Raw genomic sequence first — 18514 nt, forward strand, 5'->3', positions numbered from 1 at the left:
ACATTTGCATAGCAAGGAGGAGCAGTCGACACAAAAAGACGGTAAATCAGAACTAGTTTGAGGAAAACATCATCTTCGCCGTACCAGCATTACCGCTACGTAAGGAATTTAGTTATTTCACCAAAGCTCGCAGAAAGGATGGCTTTGCTAGCGATTACGAAATGACGAACGTACAGGGAAAAACCATTTTTCTTTCGTATCCAATTCAATCCAGTCCAAAAAAAAAACAAATTACTTTGCTACAGGTAGAGTGTACAATCCGTGGTAAAAGAAGCGGTGAGACCATCCCCTAAACCTAGACTGGCAATAAACTGGAGTCTGGTGTTCTTGCTACGAACACCTAAAACAGCTTAACAGCACGCTTAACTTTATTGCGATGATGAGGTTGCTTACATGAAAAAGGAAGAGAGAGAGAGAGAGAGATCAAAAATACTTTTTTTTTCGTCCGTGTCTTGCCATCCCTTGAACGGGGGAGGTCTGCCTGGATGAAACGTACAATAATAGGGCATGCACTGCATTTCTGTGAACTCAGATTCGTTAAACAAACAAACATAAAAAGTGATTTACAAAGAGCTTCATTGACTTGTACGGGTCAATGGTACGGTATCCTATAGAAAATAAGTAAAAAAAAAGAAGAACAGCTCACAGATGAGAAACTGTCGCGTGGACGAGTTCTGCACTCTCAAAATGAACTTCACCGCATAGCACGCTCCTAGCAAACCATCAGTTCAGTCAGTACAGAACGATGTCATTCCCGAATGACATCGTTCTGTGATTCGTGATTCATCGTTCGTGATTCTGTACCCTCCCGAGGGAGGGTGATTGGCTAAGAGCGTGTTATGTGGTGAAGTGCTGTTTTTGCACTTTGCACTCCCCGACGAACTCACGCACCCTCTACGCATCTCCACCCTTCACCTTCCATCCGTCTCCGTGTTGTTTGTTTTTTGTTTTTGTGGCTATAGTCGTGCCGACGCCTACTTCTGTGTGCCAACAACGGCGAGCCGACCCTTCCATTACCCCCCCCCCCCCCCTCCTCGCCTCTGTTTTTAGAGTGAACGGGAAAGAAAATGAGAGAAGGAAAGAAAGGTAAGCAAGGACACAAGGACAATAGTCGCAAGTTACGCTCCCAGTACTGCTGAGAGGACATCACGGAGCACGCCGACCAGAACACTTGCTCTTCCACGTCTTTCCAAGTGGACGCTTCCAGTGCACCTTTCACATCCGCTGCACGAGACAGCACGCCGCCGTGCTCTGCGACTATTTTCCCAATTTTCCCAAGACAGCAAATGACTGGAATGACCTACCTGCGGTCCGGTGCCTGCGGTGCGCAGTGGTCCGGGACTCAACAAGATTCCGTTCCTTACTGCACGACATATTTTATGTGTAACTTTGTTTTTTTTTTGTTTTTTTCATTTGCTTCCTCCCACTCCCCTCTGTAATTCCATGTGACTTGAGGGTAAATAAAGAAAGAAAGAAAGAAAGACAAGGTGTGTTATTTTGGTTTCAAATGTGAGAAGAGCACATATTATTTATTTTCCTATTGGCTCCCGGAAATTTAACGATGGTATAAACAGATACCGTGGAAACAGACACGCGTTACAGTTTAAACATGACATTTCACGTTTCTGCCGGGAAGAGCTCAAAACTGGGACTTCAGTAAACGGTTATGCAGGAATTTATGATCTGTGGAATGTACAGTGTGTGGGTGTGTAAACGGAACTGGACAATACGTTGGAAGCATGACAATACGTATTGAGCAAATGAGTGTTTCGCATGGGTATTTACAGTGCGCGAGCACGGGTGCAGACGAAGTGTAGGCGATAATCCGTATTGATGAAAACACGCCTGGCTGGTGCCACATAGGGATTTAGTAGCGCATAGGTTGTTTGACAACCGTAAATGTTCAACAGGCAGAACTATTCTCCACTGTCGTTTGAGCACCTCCGTCTACTAACAAGCATTTCTGTTACAGGGAGTTTGTCACTAGAATTCTTGTTGCTGGACATTTTCGAATATTTTAGAACTGTTCGGTGATTCTGATACAGTTAGATGTAACAGCTTGTACACAAAGTTCCAACACTGTTGCAACTTCGTTTCTTTTCCTTGTTGTGGTGACTTTGAGTTCTTATTTTGTGTGCAAAGCAAGTGGTATCGTTTGTACGCTGTCTCGTTTAAATATATCTTCACTTTTTCATTAATTCACGAGGTAATGACATTGTTCTCCATACGTTTCTTTTTCCAACTCTGACTCCAGGGACATCGTTCGCGACAGAGAAAATAGGACTAGCAGCCTTTGACGACTCCTTTGATTATGTCTTACCACTGGGTGGTACGGCATCACTGACACAAACAATGAATTGTGACACTCGACACATCCCCACAAAAAAAAGAAGAAAAAAAGAGGACAAACGGAAGCTGAGATGAACAGGAACGTACAATTACTTTCACACCAATAAGTACACATCACGTACAATAAAAGAACATTTCTTAATTAAGTAGCTCAGGTTAACGTGTCGCACATTTTCTTAATGCAGAGTCTCGACTCGTGAACTCCACCGTCGCTGTAATAAAATCCACGGCTACACCGTCTGCCCAAGATCTGGGGCAGGAACCGATACCCGCGAGGAACCCGCAGTGACCCCCATGCTCCGTGAGGAGTAAAACGAGTTGCGGATACGCTCTGAAGACGTCCATTGGCACCGCCCAGGAGGGAACCATCGGGTCGTCCTCGCTGGAGACGCACAACAACGGAGTTGCCATGTCATCCGCGTCCCGCAACGGCGCGTTACGCTCCCAGTACTGCTGAGAGGACATCACGGAGCACGCCGACCAGAACACTTTCTCTTCCACGTCTTTCCAAGTGGACGCTTCCAGTGCACCTTTCACATCCGCTGCACGAGACAGCACGCCGCCGTGCTCTGCGACTATTTTTTTCATGGATTTCAATCGAAGCGTTCCGAATGGCCAAGGAGAATCGTTGAGAAGCTTATCCGGCTCATACAGAGGCGACACCGCCACAGCTGCAACGAGGCCCGAGGACGAACCGGTGTCCCCGAGGTAAGACAGAAGCAAGTCAGCCCCTGCACCAAAACCAACGGCTGATATCGCTCCGTACTGGACACGAAGGTAACGGACAACTTGCCGAAGGTCACTGGGATCGCCGTACGGCTGAAGTCGTGGAGTAGTTAGCGGACAGCCTCCGTGTCCGCGCAGGGCGAGAACGACCGGACGCAGCCCTCGGGACAAGGCCGCTCGACAGGTGTCAGCGACGCTGCAAGAATCTCGTCCGAGATCCGGAAGGACGAGGAGAATGAGGTCGTCTGGCGCAGCTTCGCAGGGCCCCGCCGCCCAATCCAGGGCGACCAGGCCTCGGTCTCGCAGTTGAAGGTGAGTGCGGAAGAAGGTAACGTCTGCTCGCCTGAGGATGGTAGCTGCCAGAAGGGACTGGATCACGGGATGACGGGCCCAAGGCGGAGGCACGTATTCCTGCAAGAAAATACGTATGTCCTATATATATTTCATCGTGAAACCGTGATTTCACATGAGCGACAACGCACGCTTCGGCAGCTGGTCTCTGGAGGGGATAAAGCTTGGAGAAACCGTGTTTTTTTCTTCTTTTGACTCCGTGTTAGCGCCGCGAAACAACTGTGGCTATGCGCGGCGTACAGATGTGGACAGATGGAGAGAGGACAGCAAGAAGGGGTGGGGGACAGGGGGGTTAGTATGCGTCCTGGGCCGACTTCAGAGGGAACTGGGCCAACATTCGTCTGGAAAGTCTTCGGAAAAGCTCGGCCATGCCGCTGGTAGAAACCACGTGACAAAGTGTCTGTCCACTCACAAGGCAGCATTGAGGGAGTATTCGTAGATCGGCATGGGGTTCACAGAAGAAACCACGTGCGCCTCACCTTGAAATGTGGCCCCTTTATTTTGGAGAGGGGCCTATGAGGGCGTTCCACGCGCAATAGGGTAAAGAGGGAAACTGAGGAGGTGCGCAGAGAGCTGACCTGCTTGTATAGTGAATCCTATTGGAAGAAAAAGCAAAAACGACTGCTCACGGGGCACAAGTTGCGCCACATGTTACGTTGTCCATACGCACGATTATCGGGATATCGGGAGTGGCACGCTGTTCACTTAGCGAACGACATCGTCAGTGTCCTTTTCTGTAGTCTGCACCGGAATATCTCGCAACTGCACCGCACGACATTCCCCGTGGTGTGCCAACACCACCTAGCCTGATATGTGACTAAACATAAGAGCATTTGAAGATATCCGGAGTCAAGAAGACACGGAAAAAGCAAGAGACGACACGCAATGCCTTTTGCTCTGTCCGCTCCTTCTTGGCTCCAGATATTATGAAATGCAAAAGGTAATTGGTAATCTCGAATCTTTCGAAACCTTTCCTTAAAAAAAAAGGAGTTTAAAAAGCCAGGGGGAAAAACACTTCTACTGAAAAAGCGTTTCGAAGTGGAATTTGATATCTTTGTTTGATGAAAAACAAATAATAGTTCTCTTTCAGAATAGAATAGAAGTAGAAAGAAAACATACCCGTATTCTTTTTCTTAAATGTAATTTCTTTAACATGTTGTTCATCGACTACAGGAAACACATAAATTCTCGAGTCTGAATTCTTGTCGTAAAATTAAGAAACAATCGAAAGCAAAACCATGCTACTTTTAAACTTGTAATATAAGAGTTCCTGCCTGAACTCTTTCAGTCCAGGTTAACATAAACAAACAAAAAAAGAAAACACAACTGAAAGTTTTAAATTAATGGGCCCGGAGCACGCAATCAGGCCATCGGCGGACTCCGGAGGCGCCAAGTTTAAAAAGAAACAAACAAACGTGGTTGGTGGATTAAAAAAAATCGATTCACCGTTTCGTCCAATGGGATTCGGGTTCCCGAATCTCGAATCCCTGTCCAGGATTCGAGGATTCGTGGATTCGGTTGGCCCATCCCTAGTAATTAGAGAAGATTTACACGTAACCACATATCAACGAGCCCAGTTCGCTGTTCTGGGAGTCATTAAAGTCCGCCAATCACAACAGCGCTTCGGTAGCCGTAGCTATGGAGACGAGCCACCATGAGCCACATGGGCAGTCACTTGTAGCCAACGAAAGCCTGTGTTTGAAATCGTTCGCGGCGATTGGCTGGATCCTGATTCACATATAGCGATGGAGGCAGAGGTGTGACGCTGCTCACATGAATTAGGCCAACAACGTCAAGCCGGCCTCGTCGTCACCACCACCACCACTACCACCACCACCACCACCGAGGCAGAGTAGGCATTAAACAGGCTTTCTTTATCTAGGTGGCCGGCGCACGAAAAGCCCCGCGTGCTCGTGCTTACGTAGCGGCACAAAGCGTCCTCAGACGCTTTCAGACGTATGTCGGCGCAGTTCCCTTAGAAGTCGGCCCAGGACGCACATTCCCTAGGGCGTCAGCCGTGACGTTGCCCACATCTGTGAGGCCGACAACGGCGAGCCATCACCATCACCACCACCACGCAGAAAGCTATGAAAGCGCATCTTTCGCTGCAGTATTCTAGGGAATTTTGTTCCTGCGAATACGCGGCACACGTGGAAAAATATGGAAGCCTCTCGGAAGACCGTTACCTGTGAAAACGCAGGTACTGTAGTAGTCAGGTGTCTGGAGAAGTCAGACTCCCGAGCCACCACCTTGGGGCGAGATCCACGCGGCTCCAAGCGAGGACCAAGTTTGTGGACAACCAGGGCAGTCAGCCACACAGCCAGGGATATCGTCCACAATGGTTCCAGCAAGAGGGACTGCAGCAGGTCAGCAAGCAGGGCCATGCGCGCCGCTACCGACGCTCCTTAGGAGGGTGGACGTAGACTTTAAGTGGACTGCACCGTTTTCGGATGTGCATCTTCGTTTCGGTGACGACCTCTGGAACACATCATATGGATAGCCCGTCAAGCGAACGCTCTTCTGAGCACACTATTCGCATTGCTTCAACGCCTTGGACTCATTTATGTCTGATTTCTTATCTACCCCATATTTCTGTGTCTGGGATTTCGCAAGGTTTGCTGTTCCAGCTACTTGTTCTAATTCTTTTCAGCTTTTTAGTTGACTCGCGAAGTAAAACCACAAATTATTATTATTATTAGTGTCTGCTGCTTCTCCGTTTGTAGTCAGTGTATTTTTCCAGTCACAAGTATTGAAGTACACTTTTAAAACTGAACCAATACATAAAAACTGAGGGGGGGGGGGGGAAGGCGTAATGGTAGGATCGGCTCGTCGTTGTTGGCCACACAGCGGCGGGCGTCGTCACGACTGCACTCTTAAAAATGAACTTCACCACATAGCACGCTCCTAGCCAACTATCATCCCGAATGACAACGTTCTCGCCCCTGATTTGTTGAAAACGGGAGGAGGAGCCTATTTTGTGCCATTATGCACGGCACAAAATAGGCTCCTCCTTCCGTTTTCAACAAATCTAGGGCGAGAACGTTGTCATTCGTGGTGATGGTTGGCTAGGAGCGTGCTATGTGGTGAAGTTCATTTTTAAGAGTGTGTAGCGAAAAAAAAAAATAAAAAAAAATGAAAGAATACTGATGGAGGAGGAAGGGTGGAGATGCATAGAGGGTGCGTGAGTTCGTCGCGGAGTGCAAAGTGTTAGCGGGGTCGTTGAGCAAGACCCGCACGCACCACAAACGCACCAAACTGAAACGCACTACATAACATGTTGAAGGCCAGCCATTGCACAGAATGATAGCGTCGCCGCTCCTGATTGTGGGAAGCGCGAGGCGTGTGCCTTTTTATGTCAATTGATACAACTGCATAAGTGTCACAAAACGCATGCATATCTCGTTTTCAACTAATTAGGGGATGTAACGATGTCGTTCGGGATTATAGTTGGCTACCTCTTCAGGACTGACATCTTCATACTTTTCATTATGGTTTTAATTAAATCTAACGGACAAACCATCAATTCTGCAACTACACTCTTAAAAATGAACTTCACCGCATAGCACGCTCCTAGCCAACCATCATCTCGAATGATATCGTTATCTGCCCTGATTTGTTGAGAACGGGAGGCGTACGCCTTTTTTGTGACACTTATGCTGTTCATAATTGTCACAAAAAAGGCGTACGCCTCCCGTTTTCAACAAATCAGGGCAGATAACGATATCATTCGAGATGATGGTTGGCTAGGAGCGTACTATGCGGTGAAGTTAATTTCTAAGAGTATAGATAGCCAGAGGCCGAATTCGATTGATGATTTACTTTGGAATTTAACGGCGAATAAATAAATAATGAGAGGCCACCTAATATCCAAACGTTCGCCCGCAGTTCGGAAAAACAAACAAAAGTAGTGAAAACGCAAATATATATAGAGTGCATGCCCTGCATTTTACTTCTGAGACATATATCCGCGTCTCTCACCTTCCAGTGAACGTGCATCAATGTCGTCTTTGGATCAACAGCAACGAAATATCAAGATTTACGAAACTTCGAAAGGAAGGCAAACAGACACGACATGTAACGATGTTCAACGTACGTATATGGGATATCTTTTGTTGCCGTTATGTGGATTGAGAAATCGGGAAAAGGATATGTATGGTGTTCAACTTATACAGCAAGAGTGGAAAACATATTTCATTTTCTGAAGAGGACGCAACATTTAGGATGGCTTGTCGAGGTAAATGTATTTCCGTTTCATACTCTACAGACGACATATATCGGAGCAGATGTGCAGTGTGATGAGCTTGCTCGTATCAGCAAGAGGCCACTCAACTTAGCTGCACTCATTGGGCCCTATGAAGATCCAGTGCTCCATCGTCGGGTTCTTCGCCTGTTCATGGACTTTCTGTCGTCCACAGGCTCCAGACGCTTTAATTTGTTCTCGTGTTTTCATCCTTCCTTCATCACCGTCATATAATGTTCCACGTGCAATGGGGTAGAGTACCGCACCGCCGCGGTGAAACACCCCATCTCATCGTCAGCATCTGTTGTTGTTGTTGCGGTCCTTAAATTTGTTTGTGCATCTGACAGGAAGAGCAAACACCACGGTGTATACAGCTTCCGCCTGACAGGCAGGGCTTTTCGCAACACGCTATCGCTCTCGGAACCCGCTTAGTGCATCCTCCGAACAGTGAAGAGCATTTCATAGCACAAAATTTCTGTTACGAGGCTGGTGTGTTAAGCTCTGGTGATGAAACAGGCGCTCGCCCTTCATAAGGCTTTTCGAACTTAGCCAACATCCCACAGGATGTCGCTTCCTTCCTCGAAAGTGCCCGCCTTATTAACTCCTTGTTTGATATTGTTAACCAGACGTCCTTTTTTTTTCTTTTCCACCAGTGGCTGTAGTAACTTTTCCTCTGCTGTGCTTGCTCGTGTGACTTTCTTTAATCGTAGCTCCGAGTATGCCGATTGGCTCATTTCACCATTTTCGTTCCTTTATTCTTCCATTCGATCCGACCACGCAAGTGCTGCCTGTTTTTAGAGGAACAGAAGCCTTGCCAAGACATCTTATTGTTACACCAAAATAGTTATAATGTGACTGATTTGGCCAAAGACCCAGGAAAAGTGCTTTCAAGACTCGCTTTGTTGTTGTTTGTTTCTTTGCGCGAGGCATCGCAGCCATTGTATGTCCATATTATTTCACTTTGCCCAATTAATTAGATAGGATTAATGAGCTAACGTTTAAAGATAGCCTTATTTATTCGGAAATAAATTAACGACAGTTTATACTTATTACTAAGTTACATCAGCCATATAACGCAGCTATGCTATAGCTTGCCGCTCTCTGAAGAAAAAAAAAAAAGCTGTCTACATACAGATGCACTTGAAGGAAGTTTTCTAAGGGGAGTTTTCAAAGGTTCTATCAGAAGGTTTTAGAAAGATCCAAAGCCTCCTCGAATGCGATTTCTGATTTTCTTAGCGCCCAGGTGGAAACACTCCCACGCATCGGTTAGTTGTACCGTGTACTGTCCGAACGGACATATGGAACATTACCGGTCGAGGGAGGGGATAAAAGAAAAAGCCTCTAAAGCACTCTTGGAACGACAACACGTAACGTAAAACATGCTTTCGATTCGAAATTTCTGTCCTCCACTCCTGCTCCACTCCATCGTGCACTGCCATCTAGTATATTATGTGCGTTCAGATGATGCATATAGAGATAAAAAAAAAAAAAAAACCTCGGCGAACGGAGATTGAAAAGTTGCTTGCGTTTTCAAAGTCTATCTATGCGGTGGCTTGTATTTTAAAACGCGATGAAAATGTTCGAGCATGGTTGCTTTGCGGAGCATCTCTTTCGCATGTGGTATGCAGATCATTACAAAATCAAAGAAAGCCAAATAAACATCGTTACATAACTTCACGTGTTTCGATATGTAGCTATATGCACGAAGCAGTTCGTTATTAAAATGGTTCGGGGTTGCTGCTTTGTACTGTCATATGTCTCAAGCGACCTGGAAGTGTGTTCAAGTCCTAGAATGTTCAACTGTATCGCCAGTTTACAAACATGCAGCGGTGATCTGCCAGCAGTCTTTTCAACCTGAGACATACACAACGCGTTCGGATAACCGTTCAAATTGGCAACTATCATTCAATGATGTTGGTGTCGGTAAAAAAAAAAAAAAAAAAAAATAGGGAAAGACTGAATGCGTCGTACGACACATTCGGCTACTCCCATAAACAGAGCTCTTAATTAGTTTGTTTGTTTGATCGACTGATTGATTGATCGGTAAAAGAAAAGGAAAATGAAGATGTTAGTCCCGACCCCCAAGCCACTCGGGACTGGCTACTCAATGAGTTTAATCCGAGTACTCGCACACGTTTGCTGAGTAGGCTTAACGTATCAAGTCGTGTTCGCTCTATGTTGTACGTTGTGTTGAGACAAGGTGCATCAGAGCGTTGCTGTGTTGTGCCCGTGAGAGGGCCTGGAATCCAGTTACCCTGCGAGACGGTCCTGATCAGTATACAGTGTAGTGATGAATACAGATGTTGCCATCACTGTACTGCAGCCGACCTAATAATTTGACCGCGTGATTCAGTATGACATACTGTTCTTTACGGTCTACTGTAAATGCAGTGCGAGAATCTTAATACGAGTAAGCTCCCGGCTCGCTGAAATGCAAAACCTCTTGCAGACGCTCTTGCACAGGTCGTCTTGCACACGTACGGGCGCCAATTTCTCCATAAAATTGGGAAGGCTGATTCAGCGAACTGTACACTTTGTGCAATCGTTGTGGACACTGAGCACATTCTTGTGCACTGTTCTAGATACACATCTCAAAGGGCTACCATGAAATCTGCTCTCGACCGACTGGACAACGCAACTTTGACCTCGTAAGAGTGCTGGGTCCTTGGCCACCTGACAAGAGGGACATGCTGCCTTGTCAGCGCCTGTGACATTTGTTCAGAGCAGTGCGTTGGAGTCAGTCTATTAGGACCACGTGATTCAAGATAGTATTTCAAAGTATTTCAAGATATAGCGAAACAAAGTACAGAAATCATAGGAACCACAAAGGGTTGATGACGGTAGCTAGTGAATAAAAATAAATAATAAAGTTATACTTCTTAAACACAATTTTTTTCTTCAAGACATGTGTTTCACGGAAAGGAATACATGTTATCCCTTCTTCTCGATTGGATTGGATTAAATTACCTTCTTGGACCAATAAATGTTGAATCAGATTCGCGTTGCACGGACGGTTACACGTCCAGCTCACTGTGGCAGCTTGCTCACCGGCTCCGAACTATATTTTGCTCCTTTAAATTTCTTCACGAACACCAAAGAGATTTGTCGCCATGCTGTGGCGTTCACGTCGTCACGCGTCACAACGCGTTCGGTTGACAAAATGTTTTTCACCAAAAACTTGGAAGAGAGTTGTCACGCGAAAAGAGAACAACGACATCAGTCGATCAGTGGCATGTAGCCAACGGGGGTCAACCCTTCCACTCCCACACTCTAAAAACAGATGGTGGTGGTGGTGGTGGTGAAAGGGCTTGCCATTGTCGGCCTCACAGAGGTGGGCAACGTCACGACTGACGCCCTGGGGGAATGTGCGTCCAGGGCCGACTTCTAAGGGAACTGTGCCGGGAACTACACTCTTAAAAATGAACTTCACCGCATAGCACGCTCCTAGCCAACCACCATCTCGAATGACATCGTTATCTGACCTGATTTGTTGAAAACGGGAGTCGTACGCCTTTTCTGTGACAATTATGACCAGCATAAGTGTCACAAAAAAGGCGTACGCCTCCCGTTTTCATCAAATCAGGGCAGATAACGATATCATTCGAGATGATGGTTGGCTAGGAGCGTGCTATGCGGTGAAGTTCATTTTTAAGAGTGTAAGGAAATCTAAGGGAACTGTAAGGGAGCTGTGCTGTGAGAGAGGGGGGCGTACGCCTTTTTGTGTCAATTATCATGAATCCAAATTGTCACAAAAAGGCGTACGCCCCCCTCTCTCTTCGAATCAGAAGCGATAACCTTATCATTCCTGGCAATGGTTGACGCAGAGCATGCTATGTGGTGAAGTTCAGTTTTTAAAGTCGTACCTTCGGTAGTGCATTCGGGAGAAGGAAAACGAGAGTGAAATTCTCCTCCTCTTCCTCCAAGTAGAGCTCCCGTAAAACCCCCCCGGAAGTATTTACTGGCTATACGTTACTTTACTTAGCTTAAATCCGAATGGAGCCGTGCTGGACATAGAGGCTATCCTACATCAACTTTACATCCATATTCCATGTACCCACCCACTTCCACTCCGATACTTAAGATCACTTAGGGACACATCTAGTCGAGAACACTTTAGAACAGACTGTAGCCAGGCGCCAGGTTCCCAAAGACTTATCGCTTATGCCAGTAACAACGATTATATCGATCGCATAACATAGCGTCATGGCGGACCTACGTTTCCAATGTTTTTCTTTCTACTTCTATTCTATTCTAATCTCCATCTCGGCACGTGCTGTCGCGAATGGGCGAAAATTCATGAGTTCGGGTCGACGCCCATTGCGACCAGTACCAGAATGCTTACACAGCAAGAACTCGTTCAATTAAATAAGTAAACAAACAAGCAAGCTCCAACTCGGATGATGGTGACGATGATGATTCGTCTCACAGAAGGAGTTTCGATGCCCTACCCCGTTACACGTGAGTTATTACATGAGTGAGATGGGAAAGTTGTGCATACACATGTATAGGCGCACGCCACCGGCGTTTTTCGGCTTTTAAAACTGTACGGTTGAAACACCCCAATCATCATCATCAAGATAAAGTTCTAGTATTTCCATATACTGTCTCAGCAGTTACCTTTACTTGAGCGGTCGTGTTGGATGCTAAAAAAAAAAAAAAAAGAAGGAGTATGACCCATACACTCTAAGGAAAAATTCTGCCAGTTTTCTTTTTTCCTTATAGGGCAAACAAGGGAAGGGGACGTCACCTCTTATACACTCTTAAAAATGAACTTCACCACATAGCACGTTCCTCTTCAACCGTCAATTCCAGCGGCATCTTTCCCCTGATTTGTTGAAAACGGGAGGCGTGCGCTTTTTGTGATACTTATGCAGTTTATAATTTTCGCAAAAATGACGTACGCCCCCTTTTTCATCAAATCAATGGACAGGACGTTGTCATTTGGGATGATGATTGGCTAGGAGCGTGCTATGCGGTGAAGCTCTGTTTTTAGACTGTACCTTGCATGCGGCTTTACATGCGGAGGAGAAGGCGCGCGTGGATTGGCCCGAAATGGTAGAAGTACTGTCGTTCTACCAGCTTGGGTAGGAAATTCTACCTGTTTTTTCTTATAGTGTAGGATGCCTTTCAGTATTATAAGAGGGAAACGAATATATCAGCCGGCGAACAAACGTGAGAAGTGGTTCCCCACATGTTAGCTATTCCGTGTGACTCGTTCCCCCAAATCCTGCCTGTCTAGTAACATAATAAATGTCACCCATAATTTGTTTCCAAACTTGTGAGTTCTCTTCGGGAATGGTCGCTATAACAACATGCAAATTTCTTGCAGTCTGAGTACTCATTAATCCCGACTCGTAGGGATCCCATGTGTTCGGCACTCTATTATGCAGGCAGCATGTTGGGGAAATGAGGTTACGGAAGTGAGTCGAGAACGTTGCATAAGGTAAGTTTGCAGGTTCCTTCAGTAGAGTTAAAGGAAAAGGAAGCGGGATTAAAGTATACGCGAACACATCGCAATCGAAGACTGGTTTCCAGTAAGTTACGCAATAGAACAACTACGCATGCACATTTATTTTCAACAGGTATACTGTACATGCCGACTCAATAGACTACGATTACCCAATAGCACCAACTAGAAAATAATTTGATAAAAACGCCGTCATGACCACGAAGGGAGGTAGTCGTAATAAAATTCGGATTGTTAGAAGCATCTAGTTTTAATCACAGGCTTCCGTACATAATCCGCACTCCATCGGGTGAAACTGATTGTGGACAGGCGGTGCACTTCATCACAACACAAATCATGAAGCGTTCGAATTTTTATAATTATCGGCGATTTATTCCCCCTCCCCCTAAATGTTCGGCGACACCTATACTCTCCCTCTCCTGTGCACCCCCTACAAGGGACATTTTCAAAAATTCAGGTTTTAGACACACGTCAGCAATTACGTATCCCACATTAATATAGGATGCATTAGGGAAACATGAACAAGGAACAACTTCATGCTGAAAAAGTCTGAGACTGGGCACGGGAAGAAATGACGACAGGACACGAACGACTCAAACCTTAATATGTATACAACGCTCAGGGAATGCATGCTGTGCAAAACGTGTCGCTGGTTATTTCTGTCCTGTCGTCGTTTTTCCTTGTGCCCCAGACTCAGACTTTTTCAGTGTGGAAATCCGTCATCGACTCTCCCGAATTGATGACATATCAAGACGCAACACTTTCCATTTCCCAGGCGAGGGCTCGACTGACACCTTTTCGGAGATGGCCAGCCGGACCTTCCCACGGTTTGTTTGCTTGTTTGTGAGAGTGGTCAGCCTAAGAGAATCCTGGCTTTAATTGTTTGTCTGCCCATAGCGATCTAGAAAGTCCCATTGAAGTTTGCAGCACTTGTGCGTCGTGCTCAAAAAACCTCACGTGGACATTGAATTAACGACGAACACAGATCTATGTTTTCTTGCTGTAAAACTTTGAAAAATGAAAACACGTTTTGTAATGGCCTAATAACTCGTCGACAAAATAAATCCGTCTAATTGCACCCGTGTTTAGCAGTGGCTTTCAGGAGTCACAATAACCGTTCCAACGTAAATTTGAAATTAAAATTTAAAGACAGACCTGCATCGCGTGCGTCTAAGCCCCTCTCACTTCCACCTCCTGCCTGGATAACAGAAGCACGCACAGAGATTACGAGTGGCCTGACTACAATTCAGGAATATTTACTCAGCACACATATCTTGCAGCTGTGTAGAAGTCCCTTTCGACCTTGCTCTAATCTCTTCTGATAGCGAGGCTGGGTGATACAAAATGTGTGAGCTGCACTTCGATTGCAATAATACAAAAGAGACTCCATATACCTAGCAGCCAGGTTGAAAGATAGTTCTGCAGTACTGCAAGATAACCGTTTGAGTAAACATCTGCGAGTGTGGTTTGGCCACGTGTAATCTGTTTGGTTTGTGTGCCACCATTATCCTGATTACAAGTAAGATCGAGAGAAGGCCTGAGGTACGAGATGCTGTACTCCTAGACGACATATAAGAGCTACAGTCACAGAGGTATATCTCCGCCAGTAGAGAATGTAGTCCGCACATCGAGAGTGGGGCATGCCAACAGACACCACGTAGATACAGAAAGCCTGCGCGCTCGTCGACGTGACGTAACAATTAAGAGTCAGCAAACGTGTTTTCAACGACCGTAGCCAATCACAACCGTGCCTCCAGCGGTCGTGGCCATGGAGAAGAACCACCGTCGTCTCCGAGTTGTGATCGAACGTCCCCGCGTATACTAAATGGGAAAACTTGGAAATAAAGCGCAAAACGGTCTCAATCTTTCTCAAAACTGATCTTCTGGAAATGAGTCTTGCACTTTTTGTCTAAATATTTATGTCTGCAGGTTCCAGGTGAGCTGCAATCATTTGCGGGTTCTTGAATTCGCAGAACGGTGAATCGCAGTAGGAGACCAATTCTGACGCTTAATTGAAAGAGGGAGAGGAGGCAATGCGCAGGCTTTCTCTATCTAGGTGGTGTTGGGCATGCGAAGACATGACACGCGTACAAGCGACAGTTTGACGCGCGCGGGCGCGCTCTATACGTTGTGACTCGGAGGCGTCATATAATAAGACAGTCTGAGCCAATCACAGATGTCCTTAGATTTGTGGACGGAGGTGACCTCTCCGGAAGCTGACTTGTCCTGAAACATAATGTGTGCGACGTGTGATGATGTCTTCTTCGCTTTTCTTTTTTGATTTTTGTTACATTCACGCGCGTCCCATGAAGACTGTCGATAATGGAGCCTCCCTCTACTTTAAGACCGCCTATGTCGCCCTGAGAGGCGCACGAAAGAAAATAGTGAACTAATGTTTACGTACTTTGAAGCGCGAACGTGAAATATCCTAGTGTGTATTTTAGGCAGCGCTATAAAGACTGCCACGAAAGAGCCATCGGATGAGCATGATTGGACGAACATTAACGATGAGACTGGCGAAGACAGAACGGCTTCGATCAAGGAAAAGGCAGTAAAAAGAGACGTCACCATGCCAACACTGCGGCTCTCTGTCGTAAAGCTGTGCCATCACCCGTGGTCGTCAGTAAGACGGTACTTGAAAGGATAAAGAAAGAAGTGACCAAAACATGTACGATCACAGACGAATGCCACCGACGAGACACACCGCTACTTACGGTGATGATGGTAGCAGACGGTGGTGATGGTGGTGATGGGCAGCAGAAAAAACGATAAAACCCAAGTGCAGGGGAACTAAAAAAGAGAGGGATGAAAGTTGGAGGGTGCCTCTCAGCCAATAGACGTCGTCGAACTTGGGACGGGAATTAACTTCAATTAAGGCGAGCTCTTGTGGAAATGTGATGTGATGTGATGTGATGTGACAGAGGAAGAAAAAAACAAATTTGGTTTGTCAGTTCCGTGCATTGTCGTCCGTCTCTCTCTTACTTCCCGTGCACTGGGGTTCCATCGTCGGGTTCCTCACATGTTCATGGACACCCAGTCATTGCTCCGGACGCTTAAGTTCTTTCTTGTATTTTCATCCTTCCTTCATCATCTTCACATAATGTTCCACGTGCAATGGGGTAGGGTACCTCACCCCCGCGGTGAAACACCCCATCTGATCGTCATCATTTATTGTTGTTGTTGTTGTTGTCCACTAAATAATGGGGCGGCTATCTTAAACACAGGCTTGGTGTCTCTGACACCATGTTATGTTCCACAGCTGTGCCGCCCTAGCAGATATCAGTGGACTGTGTCCTCTTCAGGAGTCAACGAGAAAAGTTTCGGAACCGCGTGAAGGAAGTCACTGCAGCTTCGTACACTTTGGCGACAGTCTTTGGACCCTGGGCCGGCATCCTGCAACACCGTCGCGCCCTGCGGATTTTCGAGGATTTGCTGATGTGCAACCTCCTGCCCCATCGTCGCCTCATTGCCATGTTCATATCTCATGCAGTCCCGTCGGCATTGGGGTAGTGGGCCAGAACTCAGGTGGAGAATTTCTCCATTCATCATCATCATTATATTTGTTGTTGTTGGGACGGCTATACCCGAGACCAATTTACAGCGAGAGCAACAAACAGCACTTGGCTAAAACCTTTAAAAAATATATAACGGAAAAAGTATGGTTTACAAATATGGAAACCAGGTTTAACCAACCATAAAAAGATACGACTCAACACTCTGCTCTCATTATTACGATTGTCTTCCACGGCGTTTTCGGATAAGTTGATGAAGAATACACGACCAGTGTCTAACATTTTTTTTATTCTCTTTTTCTCTTTTCAAAATAGGGAAGAGAAGGAGCAGGTGCTCGCGACGTGCCACTCAAAAAGCTCCGCAAACGTTCCACAACCGGATCGTTTCCGAGGAAAACACAAACGGTTTCGAAATATACATACTGTAATATTCAGTAGCGCAAAAAAATAAAAAAATACAATGCACAATCAGACATTCAGTCAACCGTACATAAGAAGCGCGATCGGCAACCTGTTTCGCAGTTCCATATTTTGCTCGCTACAGACTCCACAGGCGCGTTCGCGAAACAGCGCAAACTATCGCGGAGAAAATGCCGATGTCGTGTCGACATCGGTATGATGGCTCTAGGCTACATACAGGGTGTCCCAGAAAACGTGTCATTGAATTATAATAAAAAAACTACGCCACCTAGAATCATGCGGTCAACAGCATTTGTTCTTATTAGGTTTTTGAGACCTCCTCATGTGAATGTCATGTACTCCAAGTTTAATTATGTAAATATTTGCGAACTGAACTCGGAAATTTGCCAAGTAAAGGTCACATTTTTACCCCACCAATATGAAGAGCGTGCCGAATTCACTGAAATTCATGATAATTCACAGCGATATTCACGAGCTATCCCATGGGGAAAAATAGCCGAATATCATGCTTTTCGGAGCACCTGACAATAGCGCGCGATGACTTTTTGAGCGCTATCGCTCTCCGTGCGACGAAAGGAGGTTCCGACGCCAGCCCACAGAGTGATAGTAGAAAAATTAACAGTTCCTAAAATTGGGAGAGGGAAAGCATTATCCCAGCGAAAGTCGGACGTGATAAGCCGTGCCTGTTTTATCTCTTTCTGCGATGTCGGGGAGGGCTGGGTTTCCAACGTCCTTTCGTCGGACTGACAAAGATTGCGCTGAAAAATTCATCGTGCGCTATTCTGTGCGACCTCCGTAGAGCATGATGTTCGGCTATTTTTTCCGATGGGATAGCTCCTGAATATTCCTGTCAATTATCATTAATTTGACTAAATTAGACACGCTCTTCACATTGGTGGGGTAAAAAAGTGACCTTTACTAGGCAAATTTCCGACTTAAGCTCGCAAAAATTTACATAATTAAACTTACGTTACACGACATTCACATGAGGAGGTGGCAAAAACAGAGTAAGAACAAATGCCATTGACCGCATGACTCTAGGTGGTGTAGTTTTTTTATTATAATTCAATGACACGTTTTCTGGGACACCCTGTATATATGCGCTTTCCAGAGCACGCTATAACATACCTGCAGAGTTTAAAATGTAATTTCATTTTTTTTTCTCCAAAGCACAATAACAAGCCAATCGTAGTAATCCAATGGTAATCCAATGGTAAGCCAATGGTAATCCTTTGATGTGGCAGACGTAACATTCCTGAGCGCTTCATACACCGTATCGTTTCCGTTGCCTGCCTCTGATCTACATAAAACTGGCTAATATTGCACGATAAGAAGCGACCTGCCCGATGGCCACGTTCAATCTTTGTATTACGCATCGAATTTAGCCACGTGCTCTGGTGAATTTAAATCACCCGTCCTTAATTTACGAGTGTAGGATAGTGAAAATAT

The 18514-nt window shown here is 45.8% G+C and overlaps 1 protein-coding gene across 4 annotated transcripts in view; it reads right to left on the bottom strand.

Annotated features, from left to right (window-relative positions):
- Positions 1-1492: 1492 nt before the first annotated feature.
- The window catches only part of LOC135371108 (protein ABHD15-like), a 121956-nt gene continuing 104934 nt past the window's right edge, over positions 1493-18514 (bottom strand). For 3 of the 4 annotated variants that reach the window (XM_064605118.1, XM_064605120.1, XM_064605117.1), the window contains exons 2-3: positions 5613-5904; positions 1493-3486 (exon numbers count right to left, since the gene is read on the bottom strand). In XM_064605118.1, coding sequence (XP_064461188.1) covers positions 2506-3486; positions 5613-5810 — 1179 coding nt within the window. In that variant the 5' untranslated portion in view covers positions 5811-5904 and the 3' untranslated portion in view covers positions 1493-2505. Of the gene's footprint in view, positions 3487-5612; positions 5905-14288; positions 14313-18514 lie in introns of those variants that run through there. The other variant, XM_064605119.1, reaches the window with a different exon arrangement.

The sequence above is a fragment of the Ornithodoros turicata genome, chromosome 10 (assembly GCF_037126465.1).
Source record: "Ornithodoros turicata isolate Travis chromosome 10, ASM3712646v1, whole genome shotgun sequence".
NCBI classification, from domain to species: domain Eukaryota; kingdom Metazoa; phylum Arthropoda; class Arachnida; order Ixodida; family Argasidae; genus Ornithodoros; species Ornithodoros turicata.